This window comes from Cucurbita pepo, chromosome 12, assembly GCF_057944985.1.
Source record: "Cucurbita pepo subsp. pepo isolate OVF chromosome 12, ASM5794498v1, whole genome shotgun sequence".
Taxonomy (NCBI): Eukaryota; Viridiplantae; Streptophyta; class Magnoliopsida; order Cucurbitales; family Cucurbitaceae; genus Cucurbita; species Cucurbita pepo.
In genome coordinates this window covers 358202-386149 of record NC_141809.1, presented here as the reverse complement: position 1 = coordinate 386149, position 27948 = coordinate 358202, and the positions used below count along the sequence as shown (strand labels likewise).

General features: G+C 35.6%; 4 protein-coding genes across 5 annotated transcripts; 2 read left to right on the top strand and 2 right to left on the bottom strand.

Annotated features, from left to right (window-relative positions):
* Positions 1-174: 174 nt before the first annotated feature.
* LOC111807188 (AMP-dependent synthetase and ligase family protein) lies at positions 175-10992 on the bottom strand. Its single transcript, XM_023692792.2, has 17 exons — positions 10577-10992; positions 9738-10217; positions 9297-9493; positions 8915-9118; positions 7605-8324; positions 6761-7476; positions 5979-6054; positions 5797-5883; positions 5556-5599; positions 5179-5287; positions 4486-4545; positions 3414-3498; positions 2045-2109; positions 1882-1941; positions 1774-1818; positions 1515-1624; positions 175-677 (listed from the first exon to the last, which is right to left on the bottom strand). Exons 1-17 carry the CDS (start codon positions 10881-10883, stop codon positions 428-430), a joined length of 3615 nt encoding a protein of 1204 aa, XP_023548560.2. The 5' UTR covers positions 10884-10992; the 3' UTR covers positions 175-427.
* A 1518-nt stretch (positions 10993-12510) lies between these two features.
* Positions 12511-14166, bottom strand: LOC111806607 (RING-H2 finger protein ATL52). The gene has a single exon (XM_023691982.2). It carries the CDS (start codon positions 13994-13996, stop codon positions 12878-12880), a length of 1119 nt encoding a protein of 372 aa, XP_023547750.2. The 5' UTR covers positions 13997-14166; the 3' UTR covers positions 12511-12877.
* A 1282-nt stretch (positions 14167-15448) lies between these two features.
* On the top strand, positions 15449-22314 carry LOC111806644 (uncharacterized). 2 transcript variants are annotated; one of them, XM_087129077.1, is made up of 13 exons: positions 15449-15629; positions 15691-15866; positions 16169-16556; positions 17453-17659; positions 17807-18025; positions 18112-18178; positions 18258-18413; positions 19142-19233; positions 19422-19595; positions 19676-19812; positions 20606-20834; positions 20967-21047; positions 21997-22314. In XM_087129077.1, exons 2-11 carry the CDS (start codon positions 15727-15729, stop codon positions 20814-20816), a joined length of 1791 nt encoding a protein of 596 aa, XP_086985203.1. In that variant the 5' UTR covers positions 15449-15629; positions 15691-15726; the 3' UTR covers positions 20817-20834; positions 20967-21047; positions 21997-22314. The 2 variants fall into 2 exon arrangements, with proteins under 2 accessions (XP_086985203.1, XP_086985202.1); XM_087129076.1 differs by having other exon boundaries at positions 20606-21047.
* A 363-nt stretch (positions 22315-22677) lies between these two features.
* Positions 22678-27842, top strand: LOC111806643 (mechanosensitive ion channel protein 10). Its single transcript, XM_023692021.2, has 5 exons — positions 22678-24014; positions 25992-26115; positions 26195-26488; positions 26668-26870; positions 27432-27842. Exons 1-5 carry the CDS (start codon positions 22804-22806, stop codon positions 27703-27705), a joined length of 2106 nt encoding a protein of 701 aa, XP_023547789.2. The 5' UTR covers positions 22678-22803; the 3' UTR covers positions 27706-27842.
* Positions 27843-27948: the final 106 nt, after the last annotated feature.

Sequence of the window (27948 nt, the reverse complement as noted above, 5' to 3'; positions counted from 1 at the left end):
ATTTGTGAATTTCTTCTTATAAGTTTAAAAACGTATAATTTAACCTATTTAATTTTAGGGTTCGGGATTTAGTGACTTGATTTAGTTTTTTTTTTTTGAGTCAATTGATGGCATTTATGCTTTCTAATTTTTACATTTTTTCACAATTTTTTTCTAATGAAAAAAATTCGAATATTTTCATGAGAATTTTCAAAGTTTAATAATAACAATGAAACCTTTTAAAGTCTCGGGACACAATTTAAACCTACCTACAAATTTATATTTGTAGAATTCTGCCTCATCGAGATTAGCAGTTTTAAACCACTGCATACATGAGAGAGAAACGACAAAAATACTTAGAACCTCTGACCGTTACGAGACGACTAATCGTGACAGCCTTAACAAACAATTTTACGAGTCTCAACAGCTATAGAGAAGTGGCAAAATTTTAGTTACAGTGTGTATTACTATTTCTTTTGGTATTAAGGTTACCAATCACAACACAGTGCACATAATCATCTCGGCAACCGACGAAAATGCGACCACCTATCATAACAGGTGAAGAAAATATGTCGCCTTCAAGATCCATCTTTGCAAATTCTTCCACATTTGTGTTCTGGGAATATCCCTCCTGTGTTGTATTCAACTTTACTCGAAGCAAATGTATGGCTCCAGAACTGGAGCAAACACAAATCAGCCTGAAAAACGCATTAGTTTTTCCTCAGCTTCAATCATATCTGATGGCCATTATGATATATATATGTACACTTGATATCAGTGAGCATTCAAACCAGCTTGTCTCGGTTATTCTAATAGAAGAATCACCCAACCTTACTACAATTGGTTGACAAATAATGTATTAGCCCAAGTCCACCGCTAGCAGAATGTTGTCCGCTTTGGCCTGTTACGTATCGATGTCAGCCTTACGGTTTTAAAATGTGTTTGCTAGGGAGAGGTTTTCACACCCTTATTAGGAATGCTCCGTTCTCTTCTCCAATCGATGTGGGATCCACAATCCACCCTTATTAGGAATGCTCCGTTCTCTTCTCCAATCGAGAGGTTTTCACACCTTTATAAAACCTAGCTTTGATATCATTTGTAACAGCTCAAGCTCACTGCTAGCATATATTGTCCTCTTTAAACTTTCCCACACAGCCAAACACCAGCTATTGTGACAGCGAGTACGCTGGCCTCCGGGGGTGGATTGTGAGATCTCACATCGGTGGGAGAGGGGAACAAAACATTCTTTATAAAGGTGTGGAAACCTCTCTCTAATAGACACATTTTAGAACCTTAAGGGGAAGCCCAAAAGGAAAAGTCCAAAGAGGACAATATCTACTAGCGGTGGATTTGGATTGTTACAAAGAAACTCGTAAGACATTAAAATCCATCCATCTACCATGACTTAGAACCAATTTCACCTAAATCCTTTATTATGTTTATAGTCCTAGACTAACCCATTATAGTTAATGAGTTAACAGATAGATATTATCAATCAATTCAGTTTTATTTCCTTTCTTAATTGTTTTTCATACCTGTCAGAGGAGGTGGAAGTTTCAGGCACAAGTTGCAGCTGTTCATCAACACAAGCAGATGCAGTTATCGGATTACCAATGTTGTACTCCCACACTAAATCTCCACTTTTCTGAGTAAATCCCAACAGAGAATACAAGATTTCAAGATTTGTTACTTCTCATAGTGACTTTAGCAGCATAAGTGTGGATTTTGCCAGTAAGAAGTACTAAAAAGTTAAGAAGGAAATAAGATTTAAAAAATAATTACAATGGCGTTTACCAGTTCAAAAGAATAAATGCTTCCATTTCTGGAACATATGAGCACCTGAAACAAATATTTATAAGCAAAATTCTTACTAGAACTTGTGAGGACACTGCAAAAATGTACCTGTGAAGGGACAACGGAGGATATACAAGCTCCAGCAAATATCGGACCACCAGTTTTACACTGAATGAGATAATTTTTTATGAACACACAATGAAGAATTTTACATAGAATTTTCAATAAAGAAAAAGAAACGAATGTGAATGTAACAACAAAAGAATTACACCTTCCATGAGACAGATCCGTTTGAATCCAGTGCAACAACGTGACCATTCACCAGGCAACAAATAACTGCGGATACAGAAATCAAGAAATTAAACATGATGATATGAGAAAGGTTGTATTCCAATATCATAAATCCATAGATTCAAAATTTGGAAGCTTCTTTTCTGACTGTCAAATTATGTATATGGAAACCTGCCGAGGCCGTAGAAGTTTCTAAATTTGCAAACTTCTGATTGAGTACAAGGGACTCAAACACTCATAGATTTGGCAAAGATTTGGCAAATGCATCTCGGGTTTCATTCCTTACTAGAGAAACTTCGGGAAAAGTAATAATTAATTACATTATCTGTAACGGCTCAAGCCCACTGCTAGCAAATATTGTCCTCTTTGGGCTTTCCCTTTCGGGTTTCCCCTCAAGGTTTCTAGAATGCGTCTGCTAGGGAGAGGTTTCCACATCCTCCTCCCCAACCGATGTGGGATCTTACAATTCAACCCACTTCGGGGCCCAGCATTCTCACTGGCACCCATTCCCTTCTCCAATCGACGTGGGACCCCCCAATCCACCCCTTCAAGGCCTAGCGTCCTTACTGGCACACCGACTCGTGTCCACCCCCCTTCGAGGTTCAGCCTCCTCTCTGGCACATCGCCCAGTGTCTAGCTCTGATACCATTTGTAACGGCTCAACCTCTCTGCTAGCAGATATTGCCCTCTTTGGATTTTCCTCTTTCAGGCTTCCCCTCAAGGTTTTTAAAAATGCGTCTGCTAAAGATCGGTTTCCACACCCTATAAAGAATGCTTCGTTCTTCTCTCCAACCAACGTGGGATCTCACATTATCTTTGAGAATTGCAAAAAAAAAAAAAAAAAAAAAACAAAAGGGAAAACTTTGCAACCAGATGGAAGAAATGTGGATTTTCTTCGAATGTAATGAATATCTGGAACAGATTCATGAAATACAAGAGGACAAAATAATGTAGCAAAGTTTCTTCATGAAAGTCAAACTAATGCCTTAAAAAGTATAGGAAGATAGTTGGATACCTTAGAGAAATAGAAGAACAAGAACAAGAAAACCATCATTTAAGAAACCATGAATTCCAATATACAAAATTGCAGTAAAACTGTCAAAACTAAAGAACATTAATTAATTTGGTTTGCAAGCCAAACATTTGTCCGAACTTGAAGGAATTAAAAGAGAATAATTTCAGTATCCTGTCTCAAACCGACTCAAACTTTTTCATTCAGGATTTCTAACGTTTTCCCAAATTCATCCTACTATAGATCTTCTGTCTACACAAATTTACAAACAAAACGTCCAGAGAGAGATCACTCAGAAGACATGAAACAACAACAAAATAAGATCATAAAGACATACCATTTCCAGAAAGTGGATCAATTGCAAGGGAACCAAAGACTGGCGCTTCTAGATCATAGTGCCACAAAGTACTGAAAGGAAAAGCCTGCAGTGATTAAGACGAGGAACTATTCAACCAAAAGCTATATGGCTTTGGAATCGTAACATAGTATATTGGAGACAGCTTAGGCTTCTCTAACTTCCATAACATTTTGGAGAGGGAAGGAGATGAAATATATAAAAAATGGAACTAAGCACTCAATTGAAAGTCCCTCGGCGTGGAGAAGGAAAGAGGAATTTATCGTAACCCATCAAGTAATGTCATTTCCTTCTCAACTAATATCGTTCTCATGTAATCTTAACTTTCAAAGGTTTAAGAATTGTGGTGGGAAAGGTGTTAGGAACATAGAAGGTAACTAGAGAGATTAGTTCCTGAAGATATAGATATCCAATGGTAGTTGTCTCATAGTCTCCCAGTCTGTGTATTAAGAAACTGGATCTGCAGAAGATAGTTTCTCCTCACTGTCCCAAGTATCAAAAAGTCCCAACTAAAATAATATAGACTCAAAACTGCAATGGGTATAGAAATATCTTGTAACAGCCCAAGCCCAAGCCCACCGCTAGTACATATTGTCCGGTTTGGCCCGTTACGTATTGCCGTCAACCTCACAATTTTGAAACACGTCTGTTAGGGTAGGTTTCCACACCCTTATAAGGAATGCTTCGTTCCCCTCTCCAACCGATGTGGGATCTAACAATCCACCCCCCTTGGAGGCCCAGCGTTCTCACTGGCACACCGCCCGATGTCTGGCTCTGATACCATTTGTAACAGCCCAATGACACCGCTAGCAAATATTGTCCGCTTTGTCCCATTACATATCGCCGTCAGCCTCACGGTTTTAAAACGCGTCTGTTAGGGAGAGGTTTCCACACCCTTATAAGATATGCATCGTTCCCCTCTCCAACCAATGTCGGATCTCAATATCTAGTAGTTATTTCTCATCTCCCGAATTCCCAAGCCAAATTCAGGATTAGAAGGATTCATTTTTTTCCTCGTTAAAAGAAATCAACATATACTAGTAGTTTCCATTGCCTTTATCAATAGAGCACTCGTCCGTCCACTTGTTGAAGCCACATAAAGTCTATGTTGCACCTACAGAAAGGGAAAAGTTGCATTCAAATTTTTACAATGTATTGCAGCTTCAATACTCCTAATCTATTGCATCTTTATTTTACAGTGTGCAAATGCCTTCAAATGACATCCAGTGTAAAAATATAAGCAGATACCAGAATAGAGGGAATACAGAAATGAGTATTTTCATGACTCAAAATCAAGCCAACTCAATGAAACCGTACAAGTCAACATTCTTAAAAAATCTATGTTTTTCCAGGCACCTGTTTATAGTACAATTATCGTACTGCTATCTCTAGATTACTGTTTTCAGCTGCTCATACACCCTCTTCTCTTCTAATATAGGTACAAACTCATGCACATCGAAACGAACCAAACATGCACCAAAAATAAAAAGAACGGAATGGAAGAGAAGAAAAAAAGAATCCAAAAATGATAGATTATTTGCTTTCTTGGATCTCTTCTAATGATCCTCCTCCACAAACTTGATTCCTCATGAATAAATATCCACAACCATTTACTGATGCTCTCATTTGAAAATAAACAGCAGTATAACCTTTTTTTAAGAGAGAAAAAAAAGGTAACTTGAAACAATCTTGAATGAACTATTGACCATCATTTGGGAAAGTACTGGAAAAAATTGAGTGAGTTTACCCCATCAATTGCAGGTGATCCATATATACTTCCTCCACATGGAAGTTTATAAACACAAGAATGCCTCACGTAGTCAAGTGCATATAAGTTATGGTCATATGATCCACACCTACATGAAAATTTATAAAATCTTAAGCTAATAAACTTTGTGTACCATGATGATGTACTTAATACTATATTTCTTTTGTCTGTGAATTAGGGGAAGTTTCTCTACAAACCAAACATGATCACTAAGAGACCAATATAAACAAAAAGAAAAAAAAAAGAGAGAAAGAAAAGAACAGAAATCTCCCAGCAGGTAATTAAAATAAAAAAACAACATAATAGAGGAGAATGAAAGACCTGTTGGCCAAAATACCGAAGTAATAAAACCATACCAGATTAAATTTCTCTCTGGATCAACCACTGGCTGCGATTTTACCTTCATTTTAAAAGATGAAATATTTATTAATTAGGAGAAGCTGATGAGTAAAACATGATTTAAACACTGCCACTCGGCAGATGAATAATTTGAATCAAATATGAGATCATATGCAATTCATTCCCCTTTTAATGAGCTCAACAGAACTGTCATGCTTGATCATTGACCAGTTTGTTAATATAAACAAATCCCCTTACCTCACCACACGTTTGGAACGTCCATTGGATATTACCAGTGGAAAACTCGAGAAAATATATCTTCCCTTTGTAGCATCCTACTACAACCTAAAAAGTTTCCAAGAAAAATAAATATTCCTTTTCAAAGATAAAAACTTAATTAGACGTTATGCCTAATGACCGCATCACAATAACGAGATAACCTGAGAAAAGTCCCCAACAATTGCCGTGGAACATTCAATTCGTCCTTCTAGCCTTATCTCCCATTGAAGAGAAGCACTGTAGAAAGTTATGCAATAAAAGTATAACTTCAGTAAATCAAATAAAAATGAATAAGTAATTAGTGATTAGTGTACACTTCTTCGTTAAAAGAAAATAGGAACTGCTAATGAAGATCTATGTGAAGTACACGGAAAAGAGGAACGAGACAAGTCAAACACACACCACACATTCACAAGAGAGAGCGAAGGACAGAAGAAAAGGAAGATGAAGAAGTTGAACTACAGCAATCTTCTTGCTTGGCTCCTTCTTCTGAGATTTTTAGTAACTGCCCAATTTATCTTAATTCTAGCTACTTGGAGCTTTCTTCTTCTACATTTTTTTTTTCTTTCTTTCTTTATTATTATTATTATTTGTGGTCATGTTCATGGCTTTTGTCTGGGAGGATACATCATCATCACTTCCTCAACATTGTCTACAACAAGTTGGTTTGCTTTTTGATCAAGAAAGAGAACAGTAAATCACATTCCTAAGATATTTTAAAGCTTTATTCCTTACCAAATTAAAAGGAACGCTTAACACATATTTCCATCCTAAAACTAAAAACATATAATCAGTGAAAAGGGGCAAGAATAGAAGTTCATCGAGGAAAAAAGCATCTGTATTTGTAACATAAAAGATGGAAAAGTTAAAGACAACGTAGAAGGAATACTGTGGCTTACTACATTAAAGTAAATACATGTTCCAATTCTTTATTGCTGCTTACTTTTTTGCATCCACGCAGACAAACTTCTGTGAGTGAGAACCAATAAACAAGTAGATTTTGGGGTGTTTAAACACAACAAGTGGTGAAGCATCCACGCAAGACTCCATATGAACTTGCCATAGTTTTTTCATAGAACCATTTTCACCTCTTGGGGACTTAACTGACAAAGTTTCTACACATCCACTGTTACCAATGTACTTGTGTTCATACACAACCTTGTTGTATCGACTGAATGCACATGACACAGACGTCAAAAGAGAATCCCACAGGTGCCCACCAACTTGACCTATATCTTCCAAATTGATTGAAAAATCAGAAACCTCCTTATTGTGTTTCGAGATTGAAGAATTGTTATTCCTTGGTATGGCTGCCCTCGAAAAACCATCATTTGGATGAACTTGTTTCCTTTTTCCAGAATTCTGACCCTCATTAATATCAAAATGGGTCAGAAACTCAGAATCATCGAAAGAAAACTTGTTCCACCTGTCAATTTTCAGGTTCTTTCTTGAGTCAGCATCCCTATTGATATCTATATCTGACTCTTTCTTCTCTAGAAGGGCCGTAAGAAGCTTAGCTGGACTTGGATAGTGATACAGCCATCTCATATCAACCCCTAATCTATATGAAACATGCGCTGCAGTTATAGAGTTACCACCCATCGTAAAGAAGTCATCATCACTAGAGATCTCTTTAATCATTAAAGCATCAGAGAAAGCCTGCAATGCAAGAGAACAGATGTTGAAGAAAGTGTGGATTATATAGAGAACACACTCCATTGTCCATTTCACAAACTGCTATAAATGAAGCAACAAGACTGGAAATATCAAGAAGATGGGGGCCACACCTTTTTTATGACTTGCATGTAGTCATTTGCCCATGTTTCATCAATAGTTTCATGTTCGTGCTCCCAAAGAGATCTTGAATGCGTCAAGATCTCATAATCAACTTTTCCACTGGATGACATAGGGATTGAGTCAATGAAGAAAAAGCTGTTTGGAATCATAGCCAATAAAACTTTTTCCACCATCCAACTTCTAACAGTGGACCTGAATACATCACTCTTCTTGTTATCTTTCAAAACTAGAAATGCCACTAGATATTCAAGTTCCCTATCACTTCTCCTGGAAACTACAGCTGCATCTACTACATCTGGATGTTCCCTTAAAGCATCCTCAATCTCTTCTAAAGCAATACGTTGCCCATTAACTTTGATACTGCGATCTTTTCTCCCCAAGAACACCAAATCACCACTTTGAAGCTGTCGGACAAAATCACCCATCCTGATATAAATTTGATCACAATTTGCATTGAGTGAACCTCCATGAACAAAGTCTTGAGAAAAAATTTTACCATCCAAAGGGTGAAAAGTAGAATCTGAATAATATCCACTACATACACAGGGGCCACCAACCCACAGTTCTCCCTGGTTCAGTGCATCATTGTCACCAACAACCACAACATCACAGTGAGAAATCGGCACGCCAATTGGAACAGTACTGATTTCTTCTGTCCCCAAAATCATTGGCATTCTCTTGCAATCAAAATATGTACAATCACCAGATACCTTTTTGTTCAGAAAATCGAGATATTAAATCATTTGCCAATTGTTATGAGTGACAGGGGAAAAGGTAGCTCAATATGTTCCATGCTACTGAATTAAAGTGCAAAGAACAAGTGAATAGTGGCACCTTTAATTACCATCTTGATATAAATCTAAATTACAAAATTCATACGGTGCATAAAAAAGGAGTTGCAACTTTAATTTTAGAAAATATAAATAATTTCAAGATCTTCACGAGTTGGTATCCAAGAAAAAAAAAAATTCATTGTTGAACAAAGTGAAGGATTGTAAGATATACACCACGATCAAGTTTCTTTATATTCAATAGCAATCCTGACATATCAAGATACAATCTATTTAACACTTGCCATGAACATGGTTGCTTGTAAGCTTGCCACCATTCACTACTCTAAAGCATGAAGGCAGCACTATGTCCAACAAAAATTAAGGAGGAGGAGTTACTGAAGAGAGGGAGCTAAAAGAGAAACAAGTCCATGCATCTTTCCCTATAGCGTTCAGTCACAGATTAGCATTGTAAGCAGAACCGGAAGTTGCCTATGAGTGCATAATGCAGGAATGATTTAAATCCTAACCTCTGTACTGCCATACAAATTCAAAACTGTGGTCTCTGGTAATAACTTGACAAGCGCATTCCATAACTCTATTGGCAGAATTTCACCACTCAGAATTAACAATCTTAGGGAACATCTGTTCTGCATCACACACAGTCTTTGCAATGCAGGAAGGAGCGCCCTCATTAGTGATGGAACAGCAGTAAGCTTACTGATGGAATATGCCTTCACAGAAAGAGATTAAATTCAGTCATCCATAAAATAAGAATGAGGCACGAATGAGCTGATATCGACTATACAAAGTAGCAACGGCAACTAATCTCAGTTCATATATTTAATTTCAATGAACATAATAAAAGGCTTGATGGACTTTTATCTGATTAAAAAATCTATAAGATTCTACCTGAATAAAATTGACAACAGAATATAGTTTTTCTTTCAACTCTTTCATCGGAGGTATAATCAAGGCAGAAGATGTTAATATGGCACTAAGAAATTCTTGAATGTGATCAATAAAGCTAATAGATGTCTTGAACAATAAAAGTTCCTCTCCACTAGAAGGAAATAATTCTTGCATCCATTGAAAGCGATTTAGAAGACCTACAAAAGTTAAAACCATTTTGTTAATGAAACATCACTCTGGAAGGTCGATCAAAACAACACCTTGATTGTTAAGAGCACTGTGAAAAAACACTTATCTTTGAATTGAAATAATTTTTATAAGTTCATTGGTTTTTCAGGAATCTCTATCGATATTGACATTTTATTTATATATCCACCGACATTTTCATAAAATTGAGATATCAACATTTCCATTTGGCATCAATCCTCGGTAATAGCATACCTTGTTCGGTGCCACATATTCCTTTAGGCTTTCCAGTAGATCCAGATGTATACATAATGTAACAAAACAACCTCCCCTTCTCACGCTCACAGGGAAAAACTAAATCAACTGCACTATTATGCTCTCGAATAGAATTTTCTTCCATAGTAAAACTAAAAGTCGAACAGCTTCTGATTTGCTCGAGCCAACGAAACCCATCAGTCAAGTGATAGCCATCTTCACAAAATGAAGATCCAGAGTAGATAATAAGATCGATTTTCGACGTAGAAACAACTGACAGAATCCTCTTTTTAGGCCAGGCAGGATCTAACGGCATGAAAGCCCCTCCGCATCTTAGTACAGAAAGAACAGCAATTATATATTCAACTGAAGGTGGCATATATATTCCAAATATTTTCGGTATATTACTGCTGTCAAGCTCAACTGATGCTTCAGATAATTCATTAGCCACTGGACCAGTCTTTACCAGCTGATCATTAGCTGAAAAATTGTAGAGATTCATTGCCATGTTAATAAGATCGCCCCAATGATTAGCCCCATTTAACGGGAAAACACTACACTGTTTTACAGAATTACAGGCATATTTAAGGTTCAAAAGCGATGCCTAGATTCTCATTCGTCTTCGAATTTTTATTCCAGTAATATTGCAGTCAACTTTAAACCTTCCTCGCTAAACATATAACCATTGAGATGGGCAGCATCTCGTCAATATGGATGAGAAATACCAGATTATCAAAATTTTAGTCGAATGAAGTGTATTATGCGAGTCATAAACTCGTAAAGGAGAAGACGATTGCGAGAGAATTAAAAACAAAAATCAGTAGGATTGAAGAAATGACCTCGGTGAGGAGCAGTGGGCGCGATTAATCGAGGATCGCGAAGGATTGCAAGAAGGCGGGAACTGAGAGAATCAACGGAGGCCAACAGCTGCGAGTAAGTGAAGCACTGGTCGCCATCGTACATGGAAGGGAAAGCGGATATAGCCCGCTCCGTGAAAAAATTCTCATCTCCTCCGCCGCCGCCGCCGCCGTGTAACTGGCGGCAAAGCTGGACTCCACCGGAGGCATGAATTACTGCGATTTTTCCAGGATGAGACAATGCAACTCTCTGAAACTCGTGAGATATGCAGCAAGGAAGCTGCCTCATAGTCACTTTCGCGGAACTTCAACCATTAGCGGTACTGGAAACTTTAGCTCACCTCGGCCATTGCTGCTCCTGTATTGCTTCGATTGTTTTGTTCTTGGAGAATAGAAAACGTTTTAAATTAATCTGTTTTTTTAGATTATACGATTAAATTAATAAAAATATCTTTAAATTTTTTATTTTCTCCTACAAATATTTCTTAAAAAAAATATTTTTAACTATAAAAAATTTAAAAAAAAAAATACCCTATAAATCAAAAGGCATACTTTTTAAGTTGAGAAAATTATTTTAAAAAGTAATTTAAAATTTTAAAATTTTAATTAATACAAATTTTTTAAAAAAACTTAAAAATTGCCTTTAAATTTTTTTGAAAAAATAAAACAATATATTTATTGTTACTACACGTCTCAAAATTACTCATGAACTTTTCAAAACAGGTAGATAATATATGAAGTGTCAATAGACAGCTTTCTTCCTGAATTTTTTTTTTTTTTTTCAAAATAAAGGGGGTTAAATGTATAAATTTGTTTGTAAGCTTTTCCTAATTTCATTATTATTTAATTGAATCATTATTTAATTCAATCATTAATTGAATCATTATTTTTTTTAGTTGTAACAGTACAAGCTCGCTAGTATATATTGTTAATTTTAGCCCATTACATATATTATCAGACTCACGGTTTACAACGCGTCTACTAAGGAGAGGTTTCCACACTATTATAAGAAATATTTTGTTTCCCTATCCAACCGATGTGGGATTTTACAATCCACCCCCTTGGGGTCCAGCGTCCTCGCTGGGATACCACTCACTCCTGGTGACTGGTTCTGATACCATTTGTAACAACTCAAACCCACCACTAGTAGATATTATTCGTTTTGGTCTGTTACGTATCGTCGTCAACCCCAGGATTTTAAATTATTTCTTAGTCATCCAAGCTTCATGATCACTCTCATTCAAAAGTGGTTTCAGTTCTTTTGTATACCCCTCTTTTACTAGGGTGTCACATGAACATGTAGCACGTTATTATAAACAAAATCACTACATAAAATACTTTCAACCCTATACTTTCTCTAATAACTATTATATATTCAAATCCTTCAACTCTACCGGAGATTAATATTTTTTAAAAATCTTAAAATTAAAAAATACATAATTTTTTAACGCTAAATTATAAATATCTAGTCTATAATTTAAATATAAAAATAAATTTAGGTTAGAATAATGTAAATTATAAAAATAGAAAGTTGATAAGGTATATGATTCTTCTAAATTTATTATTTAAGAAGCAAAGCCAATGAGTAAAGCTGACATAAAGTTTCTAAGTTCACACATACCAACCAACTAAAAAATCAAGTGATCTACCAGGAGTAATTATTTCTTCTCAAGGGCCCAATTTATAAATATTCAATTTTAATTATATTAAGCGACTTTTTAACTAAGTCGTAATTTAATCCTATGTTAAAATTAACTTAGTCGCGAATCAAATTACAACACATTATTCATACGAACGAAATAATATGTATTACCTTATCTATAAAGTCTTTAAATATTAATTAAATACCCGAATATAAAAAGTTAAATTATTTCAACTATCAAATCAAACCCAATTTAATAGTTTAATAGGAGCTGGAGAGAGCAATTTTCAAAATACATAGAATTGAAGGACTTAATTGCAAAAACCTTGAATTTTAGGACTCGAATATCATTAAGATTTAACAATAAGGTTTGGAAATTGCCAGAAAGGCCAAATCAGAACCGTTCAAACCGACAATCTGGACTTTGGAAAAATAGAAAAAGAAAAAAGAAAAAAGAAAAAAGAAAATCGATGGAGCCTTCCAAGAACAGCACACTCTAGTACCGGAGCTCTACTGTGTATTTTCCAGAAATTTTACTGCAGTTTTTGCAGTCGATCAAAACAGAATTGATTCAATAGCGTTTCTCTTCGAAGATCTTCGCTGGATGATCTTTGTTTTGATTTTTTTTTTTTTTTTTTTTTTTAGTTCTGAAAATTTTGATGTAAATTCGAACATTTCCCTTTTGCATACCTTTGGAACGAAAAAATTCCAGATGGAATCGACATTCTCATGGCGGAATTCAAAACGCTGTTTCTGTTTCTGGATTTTTCTGTTTCTTTGTCGTCGTTGTTTGACGGACCAGTACCGGCCGCCATGGATGAATTCATAGCTTCAACTTCTTCGTCTTCTTCCTCGTTGATGCTCAATATATCTGCAACTGAGAGAATGCGGACTGGACATGGAGAAGACTGATGATCCTCTGAAACTGACCGAATCGAACGGATGGATTCTTCTCTGTTTCTCTCTGTTCTTCCGTCTCCTCGATCGACACTCGGCGGATTTGGATTCGGATTCGGATTCGGACTTCCTTGATCTCGATTGGTTGAATCGGTTACGATTTCGACCACGACGACCTCCTGGCTTACGTTTTCGGACAAATCTTGGACGACGACGACGGCAGCGTCGCTGCTGTGGCGGTAACCTAGAACCGTCACGGATGGCGGCGGGGTTTCCGGAGGCGGAGGATTCGTCGGCGTTATATTGGAACGACAGAAAGGACAACTCGAATTGGATTTCAGCCAAGTATCAATACACGCGAGATGGAAAGCGTGACTACATTTAGGCAACAATCGCAAACTCTCGTTCTCTTGAAATTCACTCAAACATATAGCGCAATCGCTTTCTTCGATCAATCCTTCGCCCTTCTTGAACTTGAAAACCGAGATCGATTTTAACAGCGCCTCATTCAATCCCGGTCCCGCACTCGACTGCCGAGTATCGTTAACCACTCGATCCGCCTCGAAGTTCTCCACCGGTTCGGCTCCACCGCCATCGTCGACTCTCCGCCGGCAATATTTCGACACGATCGCGTAGTAAGTAACCAGAACAAACGCGCTGGCTAAGATCCCGATCACCGCGACTATTAGAGGCGAGAAGAATGTATCGGAATCGTCACTATCTTCGAGACCGAAGAGCGGCGGCGGCGGGAACGGGAAGGCACACCACTGCGGACAGAAGGCTGTGCAAAGTTCTTGAGAACAGTCGTTAAAGTTGAACGGATTGAACGGCGGGGAGGGATCGGGGATTCCGACGGAGTCCATGTGATGCGGAAGTTGAAGAGGAAGGAGATCTTTCGATGTCTTGAGTCGCAGGAGAAGGTGAACAAGGTTCAGTCACACGGCGGCGGTGGAAACCGGGACGGTGGAGGAAAAGTCTGCGGAGAGCTTATATTTTAGTGAGGAAAAAAAAAAAAAAAAAAAAGGCAGCGGCTAAGGCTCGGGATCAGACAAGTCTCTTGCCTTATCCTAACTTTTTTTATTTTTTATTTTTTATTTTTTATATTATATATATATATATATATATATATATATATATATAATAAACATGTGTTCTACTTTAAGTTTTTTATTTTTTATTTTGATTTTAGGTTTTAATTGATTTTGTTCTTTTTTTTTTTCCCTTTGCTTATTTTGAAAATATTATTGGATAATAAAATAAATAATTTTTCACAGTTTCATTTTCATAAATAAAAAATAGCTATAAAATAAATTCTCTTATATAAATTTTAAAGATTTTATTTTGATCATTATTTGGTGTAAATAGGTTTTAATGTTTCTAATTATTTAAATTTTCAAAGTTTGTTGAGTAACTTTTAAAATATTTATTTTAATTTATAAATTAAAAAAATATATTGTTTTTTTTATTATTTAATTTTGACATATTAAGGACGTAGTTTAATTTACTATTTAATTTTTCACAATTGAATTTATATGTCATTTTCTAAAAATAAAATGATATTAATAATCATTTGAAATTTTAATTTCTATTAATTAAATTTAAAAACAATATTTTCATTCGTGATTTTCGTTATTTTGTCTAACTACTATTTAAAATATTTTCAAAATTCACGTAAAATTTTAAAAAGTTTGAAAATGATAGATACCAAATTGAAAATAATAAAGGCAGGAAACCTGAATTATAGCAACTAATTTTAAAATTTTAAAGATAACAAATAGAAACTCAACTATTACCATTGAAATAAAAATTATAATTTAAACTTATATTTTCACTTTTTAATATAAAAATAGACTAAATTAACAAAAAAAAAAAAAATATCTTTTTGACTTTGTACTTTCTCGAAAATACTCTGTACTTTAAAAAGTTTCCATAATATTTTTAAATGCTTAGAAAAATCTAAAAAAGAAATAAAAATTTTTATTTTAAAATTTTATGGATATTTTAAAAAAAAGTTGAAGGGTATTAATGAAATTTATGATATTTTTGAAATATTTTTTTTAAATAAATAAATAAAATGCTAATACTTTCCTAAAAAATTGAGTATCTTTTAGATATTTATTTTGAAAATTTAAGGTATTCCATTTTTTTTTCCTTAAAAGGTTAGATTTATTTTGAAAGGTTAGAAATTTTTTAAAATAAAATATAAAAGTTTTAAGTGTATTTTTATTAATTTAACGTAAAAAAATGAAAAAAAGTGCAAATTATGGATTTTTGTATTATTATTTTGAGTTCAACCCCACATATGATAAACCGGGAAGATAAACCGGGAGGCGGGAAGGGAACTTATTCTGCCACCGGTCATTCCGGTTTCCGGTGAATGCCTCAGTACTCCGAATCCGAAAACTCCAATAACCCGGAATTCGCCGGGTTGAAGTCCTCCGATCACTCCCTCCACCAACTCTGAACATCGCCGCCGGAGGCACAGCTCTAAATCACGTAACTTCTCATTCCTCGAAGACTTATCGTTTTTGCTTGTGAACTAACTGAAAATTTTCAGGTGGAACTGTATAGCGAAACTCCGAGCTCAGCGAAGATGTCGCAGCTGGGAAATCCGGTCAATAGCAGCAGCAGCAGCAGTAGCATTCCAGTGAGTGAAGCGTACTGGTCTCTTGTTGACAAAGCTGACCGGAAGTTTTCCAAGATCAGGGACCTGCCTTATTACGAACGCAATAGGTTTTTCCGCTCTTCAATTGGTCGATTATTTGGTTTATAGGAGAAAGTATGTGAGAAATCGATCAAATCTGATGGAGGAAATGATAACTCTTATCTGGATGTTGATTACTTCTACCTGTTGATGTAATTTTCTTAAAATATGTTAGGAATTAGTTGTAATTTGAAAGGAGTTTCATTCGGTGGTCCGTTTCTCATCAATTGAAGAATCAAATATTCTCTTTCTGAATCTCTGATCTATATTTATTTCCGTTCTACCGTATAGGATTGAGAATTTTGAGCATTTTGGCTCTCAACGGTTTCAGGTACGATGCGTATTTTCATAAGGCGTTCAAATTGTACTCACAGTTATGGAAACTTCAGCAAGAGAATCGTCAGAAGTTGGTTGAGGCAGGGCTAAAGAGATGGGAGATTGGTGAGATTGCTTCACGAATTGCTCAGCTTTACTTTGGGCAATACATGAGGACCAGTGAAGCGAACTATTTATCCGAGTCTTACGTATTTTATGAAGCAATATTTACTCGAGAGTACTTCAAGGAGGGATTGCTTCAAGATGCCAGTCTTGCGAACAGGCAGCTGAGATTTCTGTCCAGATTTCTGATGGTGTGCCTGCTTTTGAATCGAAGAGAAATGGTCCATCAGTTAGCCAATCAGCTTAAAATGTTACTTGATGATTGTAAGAGAACATTCCAGGTGCTTTTCTTATCTCACTCTATGTTCTTTGATTATGATTATAAATTGTGAGCAAGATGATAATGCTGGACGAATGGATTAGAATTGAGTTGATTGATAATTGTTTTAGCTTCACCAATTGACCTTTAAGGTATGAATTTGCTAATTTCGTCTTTGTAGTACAAATGCCCCAGAAGTAAGAAACTCAAGTAATATTACATGGAACTGTACCTTCTGTATGAGCGTATGACGGAAGAGATGTCAAGATGAATCGGTTGTAGTCATTGCGGGGAGTACTCCTCCTTGAATTTTCTTTGAATGTTTGAAATTCATCACAATTTTTACACTCTGGACATAGTTAATCCATCTCTAGGAGATTGTCAACTTTTATCTGTGGAGTCAATTGTCTGAAGTGATAATATATTGTAAATGCATTCTACAATTTGTAGTTATTGACTAGGTCTTATTTCTCTTGCTAGAGCCATTTTTTGTAGTTTAGATCCTTTTTTGTGGGCTTTTCCTTTTTGTATACCGTGTATTCTTTCGTTTTTTCCCAATAAAATTCCATTGTTCTTCATTAAAAAAAGCCAACGATTGTTTTGTTCTCGTAGATACACTTTTTACACGTTTCTGGTGTGCTCTCTTCTGCCTGTTTTTACATCTTTTCACACTTCTGGTGTTTGTTTTTTTTTTTTTCGGGCGGACGCATTTTCCATGTTCCTGGTGTTTGCTTTCTTACCCTGGTGCATATGCATATATTTCGTTCACGGTGAAGAAAAGATGTCTTTTAGATGTGGTTGGGAAGGCTTATCTTTCTGTTGTTTTGTAAATTCATTTGGCACAATTTCATCAATGGCTGTTGATTTATCATTTGGATCTTGGTATAAGCCAATAATGTATCTGGGCTGCTGTTTTAGGAGAAGGATGTTAGAGAATCGAAGCTGGTAGTTCAGGAAATAATGAAATTTCTGAAAGCAGATACAGCCTTTATGAATATCAGGCCTTTCAGATATAGTGTTGTGTTAGAGCCTCATCCAGATTCTCTAACACCTGTTCCTCCATCACGAACAAAGAGATACTTGAGGTTACAGGATGCTATTCTGAGTAGCTACCACCATAACGAGGTTAGATATTGAGACCTTCCCATGACTTGGCTTTAAGGAGAATTTAGTACTTCGATGTGTCTTAATGATGTCATTTCAGAAAAATTCAACATAATCTATATATTCTTTTGTGTTGATTCATCTTTCCTTCCCTTGATCGCGAACCAGGTCAAGTTTTCTGAGCTTACGCTAGACACGTTCAGGATGATCCAGTGCCTGGAATGGGAACCTAGTGGTTCGTTCTATCGGCCAAATAATAGAAGTGGGCAGAATGGAGGATCTGGGCCAAGTCGCAGTAACTTCTCACAGCATATAGTTGATCCTACTCTCCCATCTAATCCTCGGAAGTCAATTTTATACCGTCCTTCAGTGACACATTTTTTAGCAGTTAGTATGATAAGCATACTTCCTATACACCTGATACCCATTGTTCCATTTGTTATATTGACTTATTAAGAAGATTTATTTTGCAGGTTCTAGCTACAATTTGTGAGGAGATGCCAAATGATGGGGTTCTCTTGATATATTTGTCAGCTTCAGGTTGAGTGACTTGTTCTTCTTATTTTTTACTCTTCTCACTGAGAACTGCAATACTTTCCTCACTATCAAACTACTTCAGGCATTGCAAAGAATATTTTATCTTCCCCAGCTGGCAGTGAGTCTATCAACGATGCGGAGGATATTGATAAAACCAAGTCTCCTTGTGGTCAAGTTGGAGGAGGCGTCAAAGGTCCCTCGACTGGTTGCTTATCATTTGGTGTTCGTGGCAAAGGAGGTAACTACTGTCTTATCGGACCAAATGTGTTTCATTTTGGTTTTCTATCATCTGGATCTGAAGCTTGTTTCTGCAAATTGGAGGGAAATACCCTATTTATAACTGCGTCAAAATGAAGATGCAATAGAAAATTTATTTTGTTTAGAAGTGGCCAAGTAAGTCTTTATGGATTTTACTCTCCTCTAAGGAAAAAAGGTCATCTAGTTTAGTTGATGTCCGTAACTCAGTTGAAAATCTTTCCATGGTTCATTGATTGAATTTTGAATCAGTAAGGTTAAAGTAATTTGGCAGTGATTATATTTTGCTCTTGTGAAGCATGCTATGCGTTTGTGAGTAACAAGGTGGTTGCCTGATATGGTGATGTGGATTTCATTTTTAGCCTTTTTGGGTAGTTACTACCATTATTTATAGCTAAACACAAAATCTTCAATTTTTTTTCTTTTAACTTATGTTTTCACTTGATACTATATATTATATAACCACTGTAATTGGTAATGGATTGCTTGCTATGGTCACTTATAATTCCTTAACAGGATTAAGCTGCATAAATCTCATTGACTTGATTTTGTAAGAGTAAGCCTATTTCTTTCAGATTTTGGCTATGAATCTGAATACATGTTTAGTAAAAGAATTCTAAGCTTGTTCTTCCATATAATAACTCCACTTTCACATTATATACTCAAATTGGTGTAGAGTAGCTTTTGCTGATCACTTATAGTCCTCTCCAGGATTAAGCTGCATATATCCAAGCGACATACTTCCATTTACAAGAAGGCCATTTCTTTTAGTTATAGATAGTGACGTCAGTGAAGAATTTGAGGTCAGTTTATCGATCTCGAGGTTATTCTTTTTAGATTTTACTGTTTTATGCCTTGGCTTTAGAATGAAGTTCCTGTTTGGATGTCTCTATATGACTTGGAGTCAATTTTCTTCACTAGTCCCATTATCCATGATATGCATACTGCTCTTGTCTTATACTGGAGGAAATTACTTTTAAAAAATTTGCAGACTATCCATGGATCAGAAAAGGGAGAGCCAGCTGCAATGCTGTTATCTCCCAGCGCTACGAGTCATACTGTTGCTACCGATTATCGTCATGGAAGCCTTTTCACCTTTTTTCTCACAGCCCCATTGCATGCTTTCTGTCTATTGTTTGGTATCTCAGGCTCTGATGTTGAAATGGTATGGTTAAATCTCGTCATGTTATGCTTGATAATTGACTCTTTTCTTTCAAAAAATTTACAAAAACAAAAATGGTTTAGGATACATTTAATAAAGCCGAGAACGTGCTATCCTCGTCCTTAAGTGAATGGGGGCAGCTTTTGGTGACATCAGAGAACCTCAATCAAGTTTGGGCTCAAATTTTGAATGATCCGTTCATAAGGCGACTTCTCTTGAGGTAATATCTACCATTTTGGTTTTTTCCTAGAAGATATAAATTCTCAGCATACCCTGTGAGCTTTAGCTATGATGCTCACAGTGGTGGTAGAGACTTATAATAATGAACTGCTTGACTGAAAAAGATAAATTACTTGATTTCCAACAACTTGTTTATCTATCCTAACTGAATTTTGGGTTGGGTTTGGAGGATTTTGATTTCTTTTTGCTCTTTGTTTTCCTTCTTCTTCTTGCCTATCAATAATTCATAGCTCACAAGTTTCAAACAGTTTGCCCCATTATCTCCACCAGAAAAATATATCGACAGTTCTATGCCTGCCCATTTTGGATTTTAGAAATTTCAATTGGGGTTAAAAACGAAATGAGCATTGGGGGTTAAAGGTGCATGCAATTTACAATATTTTGGAAGACATTATTTTGACTTTAGATTTAGAAGAGTAATAAGAAGAGCCAAGAAGATGTTCGAAAGTGAAAGGTGGCTTGGTTCGTATAGGCCATGGCCAACGAGAACTTATAATCGGGCTGAAAAATCCGTACCTTTCCCCTTTTAGTTCTTTCAAATGAGTTGACTGAAAATATATTCAATAACTGTGCATGGTCCTAGGAGATTAGAATCGTTTACGTCATGCTAGAATTCGAGCATTCATGTGCAGGACAGACCTTTGAGATGAAACAATCTGCAAGTTAACTTTTGATAGTTTGATGTCTTACTGATCTTGATATTTAGATGTGTGATTCTTGATCGACTTTAGACACCTTTCGAATTATTCTCCGTTGATGCTTTCTCTTTCCAGATTTATATTCTGTCGTACCGTGCTAGCACTTTATGCGCCAACCATCGGTAAGAACGAATATGTTCCAAGGTGCATGCCATCTCTGCCCTCCGTCGTCGATCCAACAACCGCAACATTGCAATCTGCAGTCATGCAGATAGCAAATATCTTCGGTGTAAGCCACAGTTTCGTCTTCTCAGAATACCTGGTATTTCCAGAAAACAAGCAATGAAATGTGTACTCAAAATTAGTAAGTCTATACTATCGCTTGCTGTTTTTTGCTGTCTGCTTTTGTGTGAATGGATCTGGACTTCCTTTGGCTGTGATTGCACTGCACAGAATGCTATTGAAAGCGCTTTGAATGCTTCTTAATTTTTCCCAGGTGGGAAAAAAAATAGGACCCAAATGAACCATTTCAATCATTGGTGGCGATGTAGCTAGAATGTTAAAGAATCCTTACCAGGTACCAATTATTTGTAGCTAAATTCAAAAGTTCTGTTGGTTGTCTGCTATATTTTGAAAATAGTATTATGATCGGTTTGGAGTGGTTTGGAGTGAGTTTTTAAGTGCTTAAAATATTCAGCTAAAATAGTATTCTGATCCGTTTGGAGTGAGTTTTTAAGTGCTTAAAATATTTAGCAACACTTTTTAAAGCACTTGAAAAGTCATTTCAAATCGACTCTTAATCTTATTTCTTTCTTGATTTCTACTAAAATTATGCCTCAAAATGCTAAATCTAAAGTCATGTTTTTTTTAACTTGATCTATTAGCCGTGTTTACGTACTAGAAAGTTTTTGTATCATAAACTTGAATTTTAAGAATAAAAAATAAAAAACCAAATCAAATCATCCCGATTGATAGTTCAAGGATAGAAAAAAAGGAAAAAAAATAAAATCATGGATCTATTTGATTAGAGCTACAAACTTGCCGAGACGTGTCTGAAACGTCTCTAGAAATATTTTTAGGGCAAATAGTTGGTTGAACAAAGGATAAAGCCTAACCAAAACACAAGTATTAACATATTCAAGAGAGAATTGAGAAAGAAAAAGTGAGGAAGCCACAGTTTGAAGTGTTTTCTGTTTGAGAATTAATTTGAAGTGCTTTAATCTTTAGCTTTAGATGGTCAGCCATTATGATTATATGTTGTCCCTTGATTAATTACTTCCTTTTACTTTTCTAACAAAATATCATAATTTATCTGTAAATGTCGCCATCAAACATAAATTACGTTTAAAAGTATATGAACCAAATAACAAAATTCTATTGTGCATATCATTGATTGTACTTTAGAACAAGTTTAAAGTTTAATCTTAGGAGAATCTTCTTTCGTTTCAGAAAAAAGAAAAGAAAAGAAAAAAAGAATCCTAACATTTATTCGCATATTGATATTGCACCTTTTGAATTATTTTTAGGGTACGAGACCAATCAAATCTGGTGTGATGATATCCCGTCTCTCTAGTGCTATCTTCTCAAGTGTATGGTTCAAAAATCTATTTTTTGTACTTTACTCCTAGGTTATGTTTTTTTTTTTTCTCTCTCGATTTTCACAAGAATCCATAATATTACTAATATGGACACGAGTGAGATGGGTACTTATGAGATTTTACAAGACATAATTGGTCTTTTAAAACCCGTTTTTTACTTTGATGTTGACTTTGACTTTTTTGGGTTCGTTGTTACACAATTATAGAATATATTTACTATTCTGTTGAATGGTAGATTATTTAATGCCTTGCTTGATACAAAACTTATTTTTATGTATGTCAAAAATGTTATGACTTATTAGAAGTAAAATTGAGAGCTCAATAACCTATTTACGACCTTTTTAAAATTCGACTTATTAGTCACAAAATGGTAATAATGCATCACTTATGCTGACGATGATTACGATGTGTCACGCTCACTAGGATGACGATGATTAAAAAAATATAATAATTATTTTTGAAGTCTCGAACATCATGATAGAATGTTCTAGAATGTAAATATTATTTTAATAACGGTTTAGTTACTTTTATAATTTAGCAAAAATAAAAATGTCGAAAATGAAATAAAATCTCCAATGGTGGCGGTCGTCTTTAATCATTTCATTTCTGCTTTTGAAGTATATTTTAGAGATGTTCTTCGAGAGCTATGGCGTTGCACATGTCCCTCTCTCTGTAAATCGACCTTAAATTTCTGTCAGCGACTTCAGAGCTTGAAAACGAAACCAATCCCCATTCATGGAGGTCCGAAAACCAGAAAAGGACCATCTAGTCCTCACCATCGACCCGCCGGAGAAGGAACAAATCTCACCGTCTCCGACCAGAACCAAAACCTTCCGCCGTCTCAACTTCTCTAAACCTAAATCCCGTTTTGAGGAACCTGATTTCCCGCGCTCCATTCCCAGAACCATTCCGGAATCCACAGATCTTCTTCAACCTCCAGTAGAAGAAGACTCCAGTTCTTCATCTTCATCTTATTCCTCTTCCTCGGAGTACGAAGATGAAGAAATCGGACCGGAAAATGAAGACGGAGGCAAAGGCGGACGAAGACGGAAAAGGAAGGCGAAGAGGAAGAAGATCAACAAACGAGCATTAATCGAATGGATATTGTTCCTTACAATAACCACTTGCTTAATCTGTGCACTAACACTTAAATCGCTTCAAGAGAAGCAGATTTGGAGCTTACAGGTCTGGAAATGGTGCTTGATCGTAATGGTGATTTTCTGTGGGCGTTTGGTGTCGGAATGGCTCGTCGGACTCCTCGTCTTCATAATCGAACGAAACTTCATGCTCCGCGAACGAGTCCTGTATTTCGTCTACGGCCTCCGCAACAGCTTTCAGAACTGCACTTGGTTAGGGCTAGTTCTAATCGCCTGGATGATAATGTTCCCCGACGTTCACCACAACAACAAAGCCCTCCTAAAGGTCTTCCGATTCTTGATCGCCGTCCTAATCGGCGCCACCATCTGGCTTCTCAAAATCCTTCTCGTGAAAGTACTTGCATCCTCGTTCCACGTCGCGACATTCTTCGATCGGATGAAGGAGAACGTGTTCAACCACTACATCCTCGAGACACTGTCCGGACCGCCGCTCGACGAGGAGGAGAGGGATAACGTGATGAATTTCCAACGCCGGTTGCTGCAGCAATCGAAGTCGATGCCGGTGCGGTGGCGGGACGGCGGCGGAGCAGGTCAGAATTTGTCGAGATCTAAGCGGCAGGGTTCGTGTAAGAAGATCGATATTGAGAGGTTGAGGAAGCTAAGCTTGCAGAGGAGACCGTCGGCTTGGAGTGTGAAGAGATTGGTGAGCTATGTGAGATCGTCAGGACTGTCGACGATATCGAGGACGGTGGATGATTTTGCAAATGCCGAATCCGAGATTACCAGTGAATCGGAGGCCAGACGCTGCGCTCAGAGAGTGTTCAAGAACGTCGCTATGCCTGGTGCCAGGTTTCTCTCTCTAAAACTTAAATCCTCTTTCTCTCTCTAGAATTAAAATTATATTTATTTACGAATTAATATCCATTTTGTTCCCTCTCACTTTATTTTTATTAGTATTAATGGATTAAAATACATTCTCAATCTGTGAAATAATTATTTAATAATCCTTTTTAACATAAAAAAATTATTTTTAAAAAATATAATTTTAATAAAACAAAATACCTTAATTTTTTTTATTATATTAATCTTATTTTAAATGACTTTAAAATAAATATTTATAATATCTCTCATTAAAATTTGGTATAATTATTTACAAATTTGTTATGAAACAATATCTTAAATAATTTACAATTAATCTCATGGGTTTCTTTCTGATTCTCAATCAAACAGTTTACTTACCTTTAGATGTAACGGGCCATTAAAATTGTTGTATAAGATCATGAGTTTTCGGCAACTCTTTTTTCTTTCCTTTTTAGGGTAGGTTGATTAAAGAGTTCGATTTTTTTTTTTTTTTTTTTTTTCTAAGAAACCAATAATTTCATGCCCCACCAAAATATTCCAGCTCTCTACAATTGAAAACATAATCTGGCAAGTATTTTTCGTTCAAATTTCTATTTCAAAGAATTAAAACCCAAATATATATATATATATATATATATTATTTATAAAAAAAAAAAAAAAGTGATTTTTATGCAAGCATTAATTAAGTATTTGAAAATCTCTCCTTTTGTTCGGATGTACACGTAGCACACAACTGTTCTTGTCCGTAAGGGAAGTCACTTCTTCAAATGTCCTATAGGTCCTCCATTCATTGATTTTCTTTTTTAATATTTGACTAAAATAATGATTTTATTATATTTTTGTGTTGAAAAAAATATGTGGTTGGTTTTTTAGATTCTTTTTATTTCATTTATATGGTTTTAAATGTTCACAATTTTTTTTTAATTGTCATTTAAAGTTTATTTCTATTGAAGAAAAAAAAATACATTATTTGAGCATTTTTTCCAAATTAGAGATTTTTTTTTTAGAAAGAATAATAATAAACATTACATAAACTAAAATAAGTCTTTTAAGTATGGTCTAAAAATAGTGTCTTAATCAAAATCTTTTACTTTAGTTTAATGTTTTAAATAAATAAATAATCTTTTATAATATTTGAAATACCATAAACTATTTTTTTAAAATGTTGGTAGAAGTGTAAAATAAATTAGAACCAAACAAATTCAGTTTCTATTAAAAACATATCAAAAGATCCACCAAAATTGTGGATCCAAATTCTCTTCTTGTCCTTTGATATTGATAAGAAAAAGACAGGTTAGCTGCTTCAAAATAGCTATCCATGTGTATGTCCCTGTCCTCCACCACTTTTTTCTGTCTTCTTTCTGCCCCCCCCCCCAAAAAAAAATAAATGCTTTTACAAAAAGTTTAGTGTTTGTGCTGTTGTCCACTGGTTCATAAATTAATGATGGAATTCAAAGGCTGAGATTCTTGAAGCCAGACAGATTAGTAAACTAGATTTGATTTTTAAGTAGGTAAAGACTAATTATACAAAGATTTAAGTCAGATTCTCGACTTTCAAGTTTGTGTATAATAAACCAATATTCTTTAAAGATTTTAGGTACGTTAGAAATCTATTAGACTAGGAATTTAGAGGTTAGAGATTTATTAAATATTTTTCTAAGTTAAATTAGGCACTTAAGTACATTTAATTTAGATTATGGAGACTAGCTTTAGTTGAAGATTGATGGAGACCACGCCATCAAAATATCCCATGGCAACTTTTTAACAATTGAGTCAACTTTTCTTTTTCCTTATCAATTCTTTGTTCTTTTTCTCATTGTGATACTCCTGAGATATGCATGTTGTTTTTTTTTTTTTTTTTTTTTTTTTTTCTCTCTATATAAAATTGATTAATTTCATATTTTAAAAGTAACATAATTATGGAGTAACATTAACGATGTTGGTTTTGTTTTGATGTGGCTACAGATACATTGAGGAGGAAGATCTACTGAGATTCCTGAAGGTAGAAGAAGTGAACACCATTTTCCCTCTCTTTGAAGGCGCCATTGAAACAGGAAAAATCTCCAAATCCGCTTTCAGAAACTGGGTGGTTCGTATAATATCCCCAACACGCCTTAAATTCTATCAATCCCTTAATGCTTCTAAAATTTCATCATGTCATTATGCAGCTTCATGCCTACATCGAGCGGAAGGCATTGGCACATTCTTTGAACGACACCAAAACCGCTGTCCACCAGCTCCATAAGCTGGCCAGCGCCGTCGTGTCTGTGATCATCATAGTCATTTCTCTTCTGGTCCTCGGCGTCGCCACCATTAAGGTCCTCTTGGTTGTCACTTCTCAGCTTCTCCTCGTTGGATTCATGTTTCAAAACACTTGCAAAACCATATTCGAATCCATCATTTTCGTCTTCGTCATGCATCCTTTCGACGTCGGCGATCGGTGTGTCATCGACGGCGTCCATGTAAGTAACCATGGTTAAAAGTATGAATAAATGAGCTTAGACTGTGGTATGTTAGCTTAAGTTCTTAGAATGAATAATGATTTGCCGTGTCTCAAATTTGAAGTAAAAGAGGAGTGTTGATTCTGTTGAATATTATATGTATAGTAACCTATAGGATTTGGGTCATTTTTGGTTTTCAGATGTTTGTGGAAGAGATGAACATATTGTCGACAGTGTTCTTGAGATTCGACAATGAGAAGATTTACTATCCCAATTCTGTTCTGCTGACGAAGCCGATCAGCAATTTTAGAAGAAGTCCCGACATGTCGGATACGGTGAATTTCACCATTGACGCCTCCACTTCTTTTGACAATATCACAGCCCTCAAGAAGGCAATGCAAATGTAAGCATTTCTACGACCATCCTTCCTCGTTGCTCATTCATTCTTCATCAAAATACACAAAATTTCGTTAAAAACTCATCACGCTTTTAAGTTTTATAATGTCACCAATTTTAGTATAGGTTAATTGTTAAAACAACTACTTTGCTTGAGGTTGGAGTTTCAAACCACCTCCATATTGGTTCTACTAAAAGTAGTATAATTTTATTTCTTGACCCTTGAACTTTCACCTTATGTCTATTATGTCCTTAGAATGCTAAATTAGAGGTTTAGAGGCCTATTAGACATTTTTAACGTTTAGAGATCTTTTACACGAAATGAAAAGTTAAGAAACATGTTCGATACTTTTTTCGAATTTAGAGACCTTTCAAGCGCGTTCTTCAAAGACTAAACTTGTAGTTGGACTAATTTCTACTTATTTCTTTGTACTATTAAATCTAGCTGTAAATTTACTAAGTTTAAGCTTTTCAAATTGTGCAGGAATATGTATGAAATTAGTTGGAGAACTAGAATTATTACTTACCAACATGTTGATGACAAAGTTGTGTTTTTTTTTTTTTGCAGATACATAGAGAGCAAACCAAAGCATTGGAGCCCAAAACACACATTGGTGGTGAAAGAGATTGAGAATATGGACAAGATGAAGATGAGTCTGTGTGTGCAGCACACCATGAACCATCAAAACTTCACTGAAAGGAATAGCAGAAGATCAGACCTCATTTTAGAACTCAAAAGGGTTTTTGAGAATCTGGGCATAAAATACCATCTCCTTCCTCAACAAGTTCTTCTCACTCGCTTCAATTTACCTAATGCCCAAACCTTGCTCCCCTCCTCCTGAGATTACTTCTCTGCCAAATTTTTCATCCCCAGAAAAACCTATATAATGTAAGGTACGTGAAGAGTGTATTTAGAAAAATATCTTTTGGAGTCGGGTCTTAATTAATGTCTCTAAATTTGAAAAAAAAAACACTTTTACCCTTAAAAAAAAGTGTTTTAAAACCTTGCCATTAATCCTGTTTGGGACATGGGCCCAGCCCATTAATTCTGTTTCGGGCATGGGCCGGCAGGTGACATAGGGGTA

Coding starts and splice junctions, on each gene's coding strand:
- LOC111807188 (XM_023692792.2), bottom strand. CDS start 10,883: ATGAGGCAGCTTCCTTGCTGCATATCTCACGAGTTTCAGAGAGTTGCA. Junction 10,218..10,576: donor GCCCACTGCTCCTCACCGAG/GTCATTTCTTCA, acceptor ACAATTTTTCAG/CTAATGATCAGCTGGTAAAG. Junction 5,288..5,555: donor CCAGAGAGAAATTTAATCTG/GTATGGTTTTAT, acceptor ATTTTCATGTAG/GTGTGGATCATATGACCATA.
- LOC111806607 (XM_023691982.2), bottom strand. CDS start 13,996: ATGGACTCCGTCGGAATCCCCGATCCCTCCCCGCCGTTCAATCCGTTC.
- LOC111806644 (XM_087129077.1), top strand. CDS start 15,727: ATGTCGCAGCTGGGAAATCCGGTCAATAGCAGCAGCAGCAGCAGTAGC. Junction 16,557..17,452: donor ATTGTAAGAGAACATTCCAG/GTGCTTTTCTTA, acceptor CTGCTGTTTTAG/GAGAAGGATGTTAGAGAATC. Junction 18,414..19,141: donor TGGTGTTCGTGGCAAAGGAG/GTAACTACTGTC, acceptor AGTCCTCTCCAG/GATTAAGCTGCATATATCCA.
- LOC111806643 (XM_023692021.2), top strand. CDS start 22,804: ATGGAGGTCCGAAAACCAGAAAAGGACCATCTAGTCCTCACCATCGAC. Junction 24,015..25,991: donor GTCGCTATGCCTGGTGCCAG/GTTTCTCTCTCT, acceptor ATGTGGCTACAG/ATACATTGAGGAGGAAGATC. Junction 26,489..26,667: donor GTGTCATCGACGGCGTCCAT/GTAAGTAACCAT, acceptor TTTGGTTTTCAG/ATGTTTGTGGAAGAGATGAA.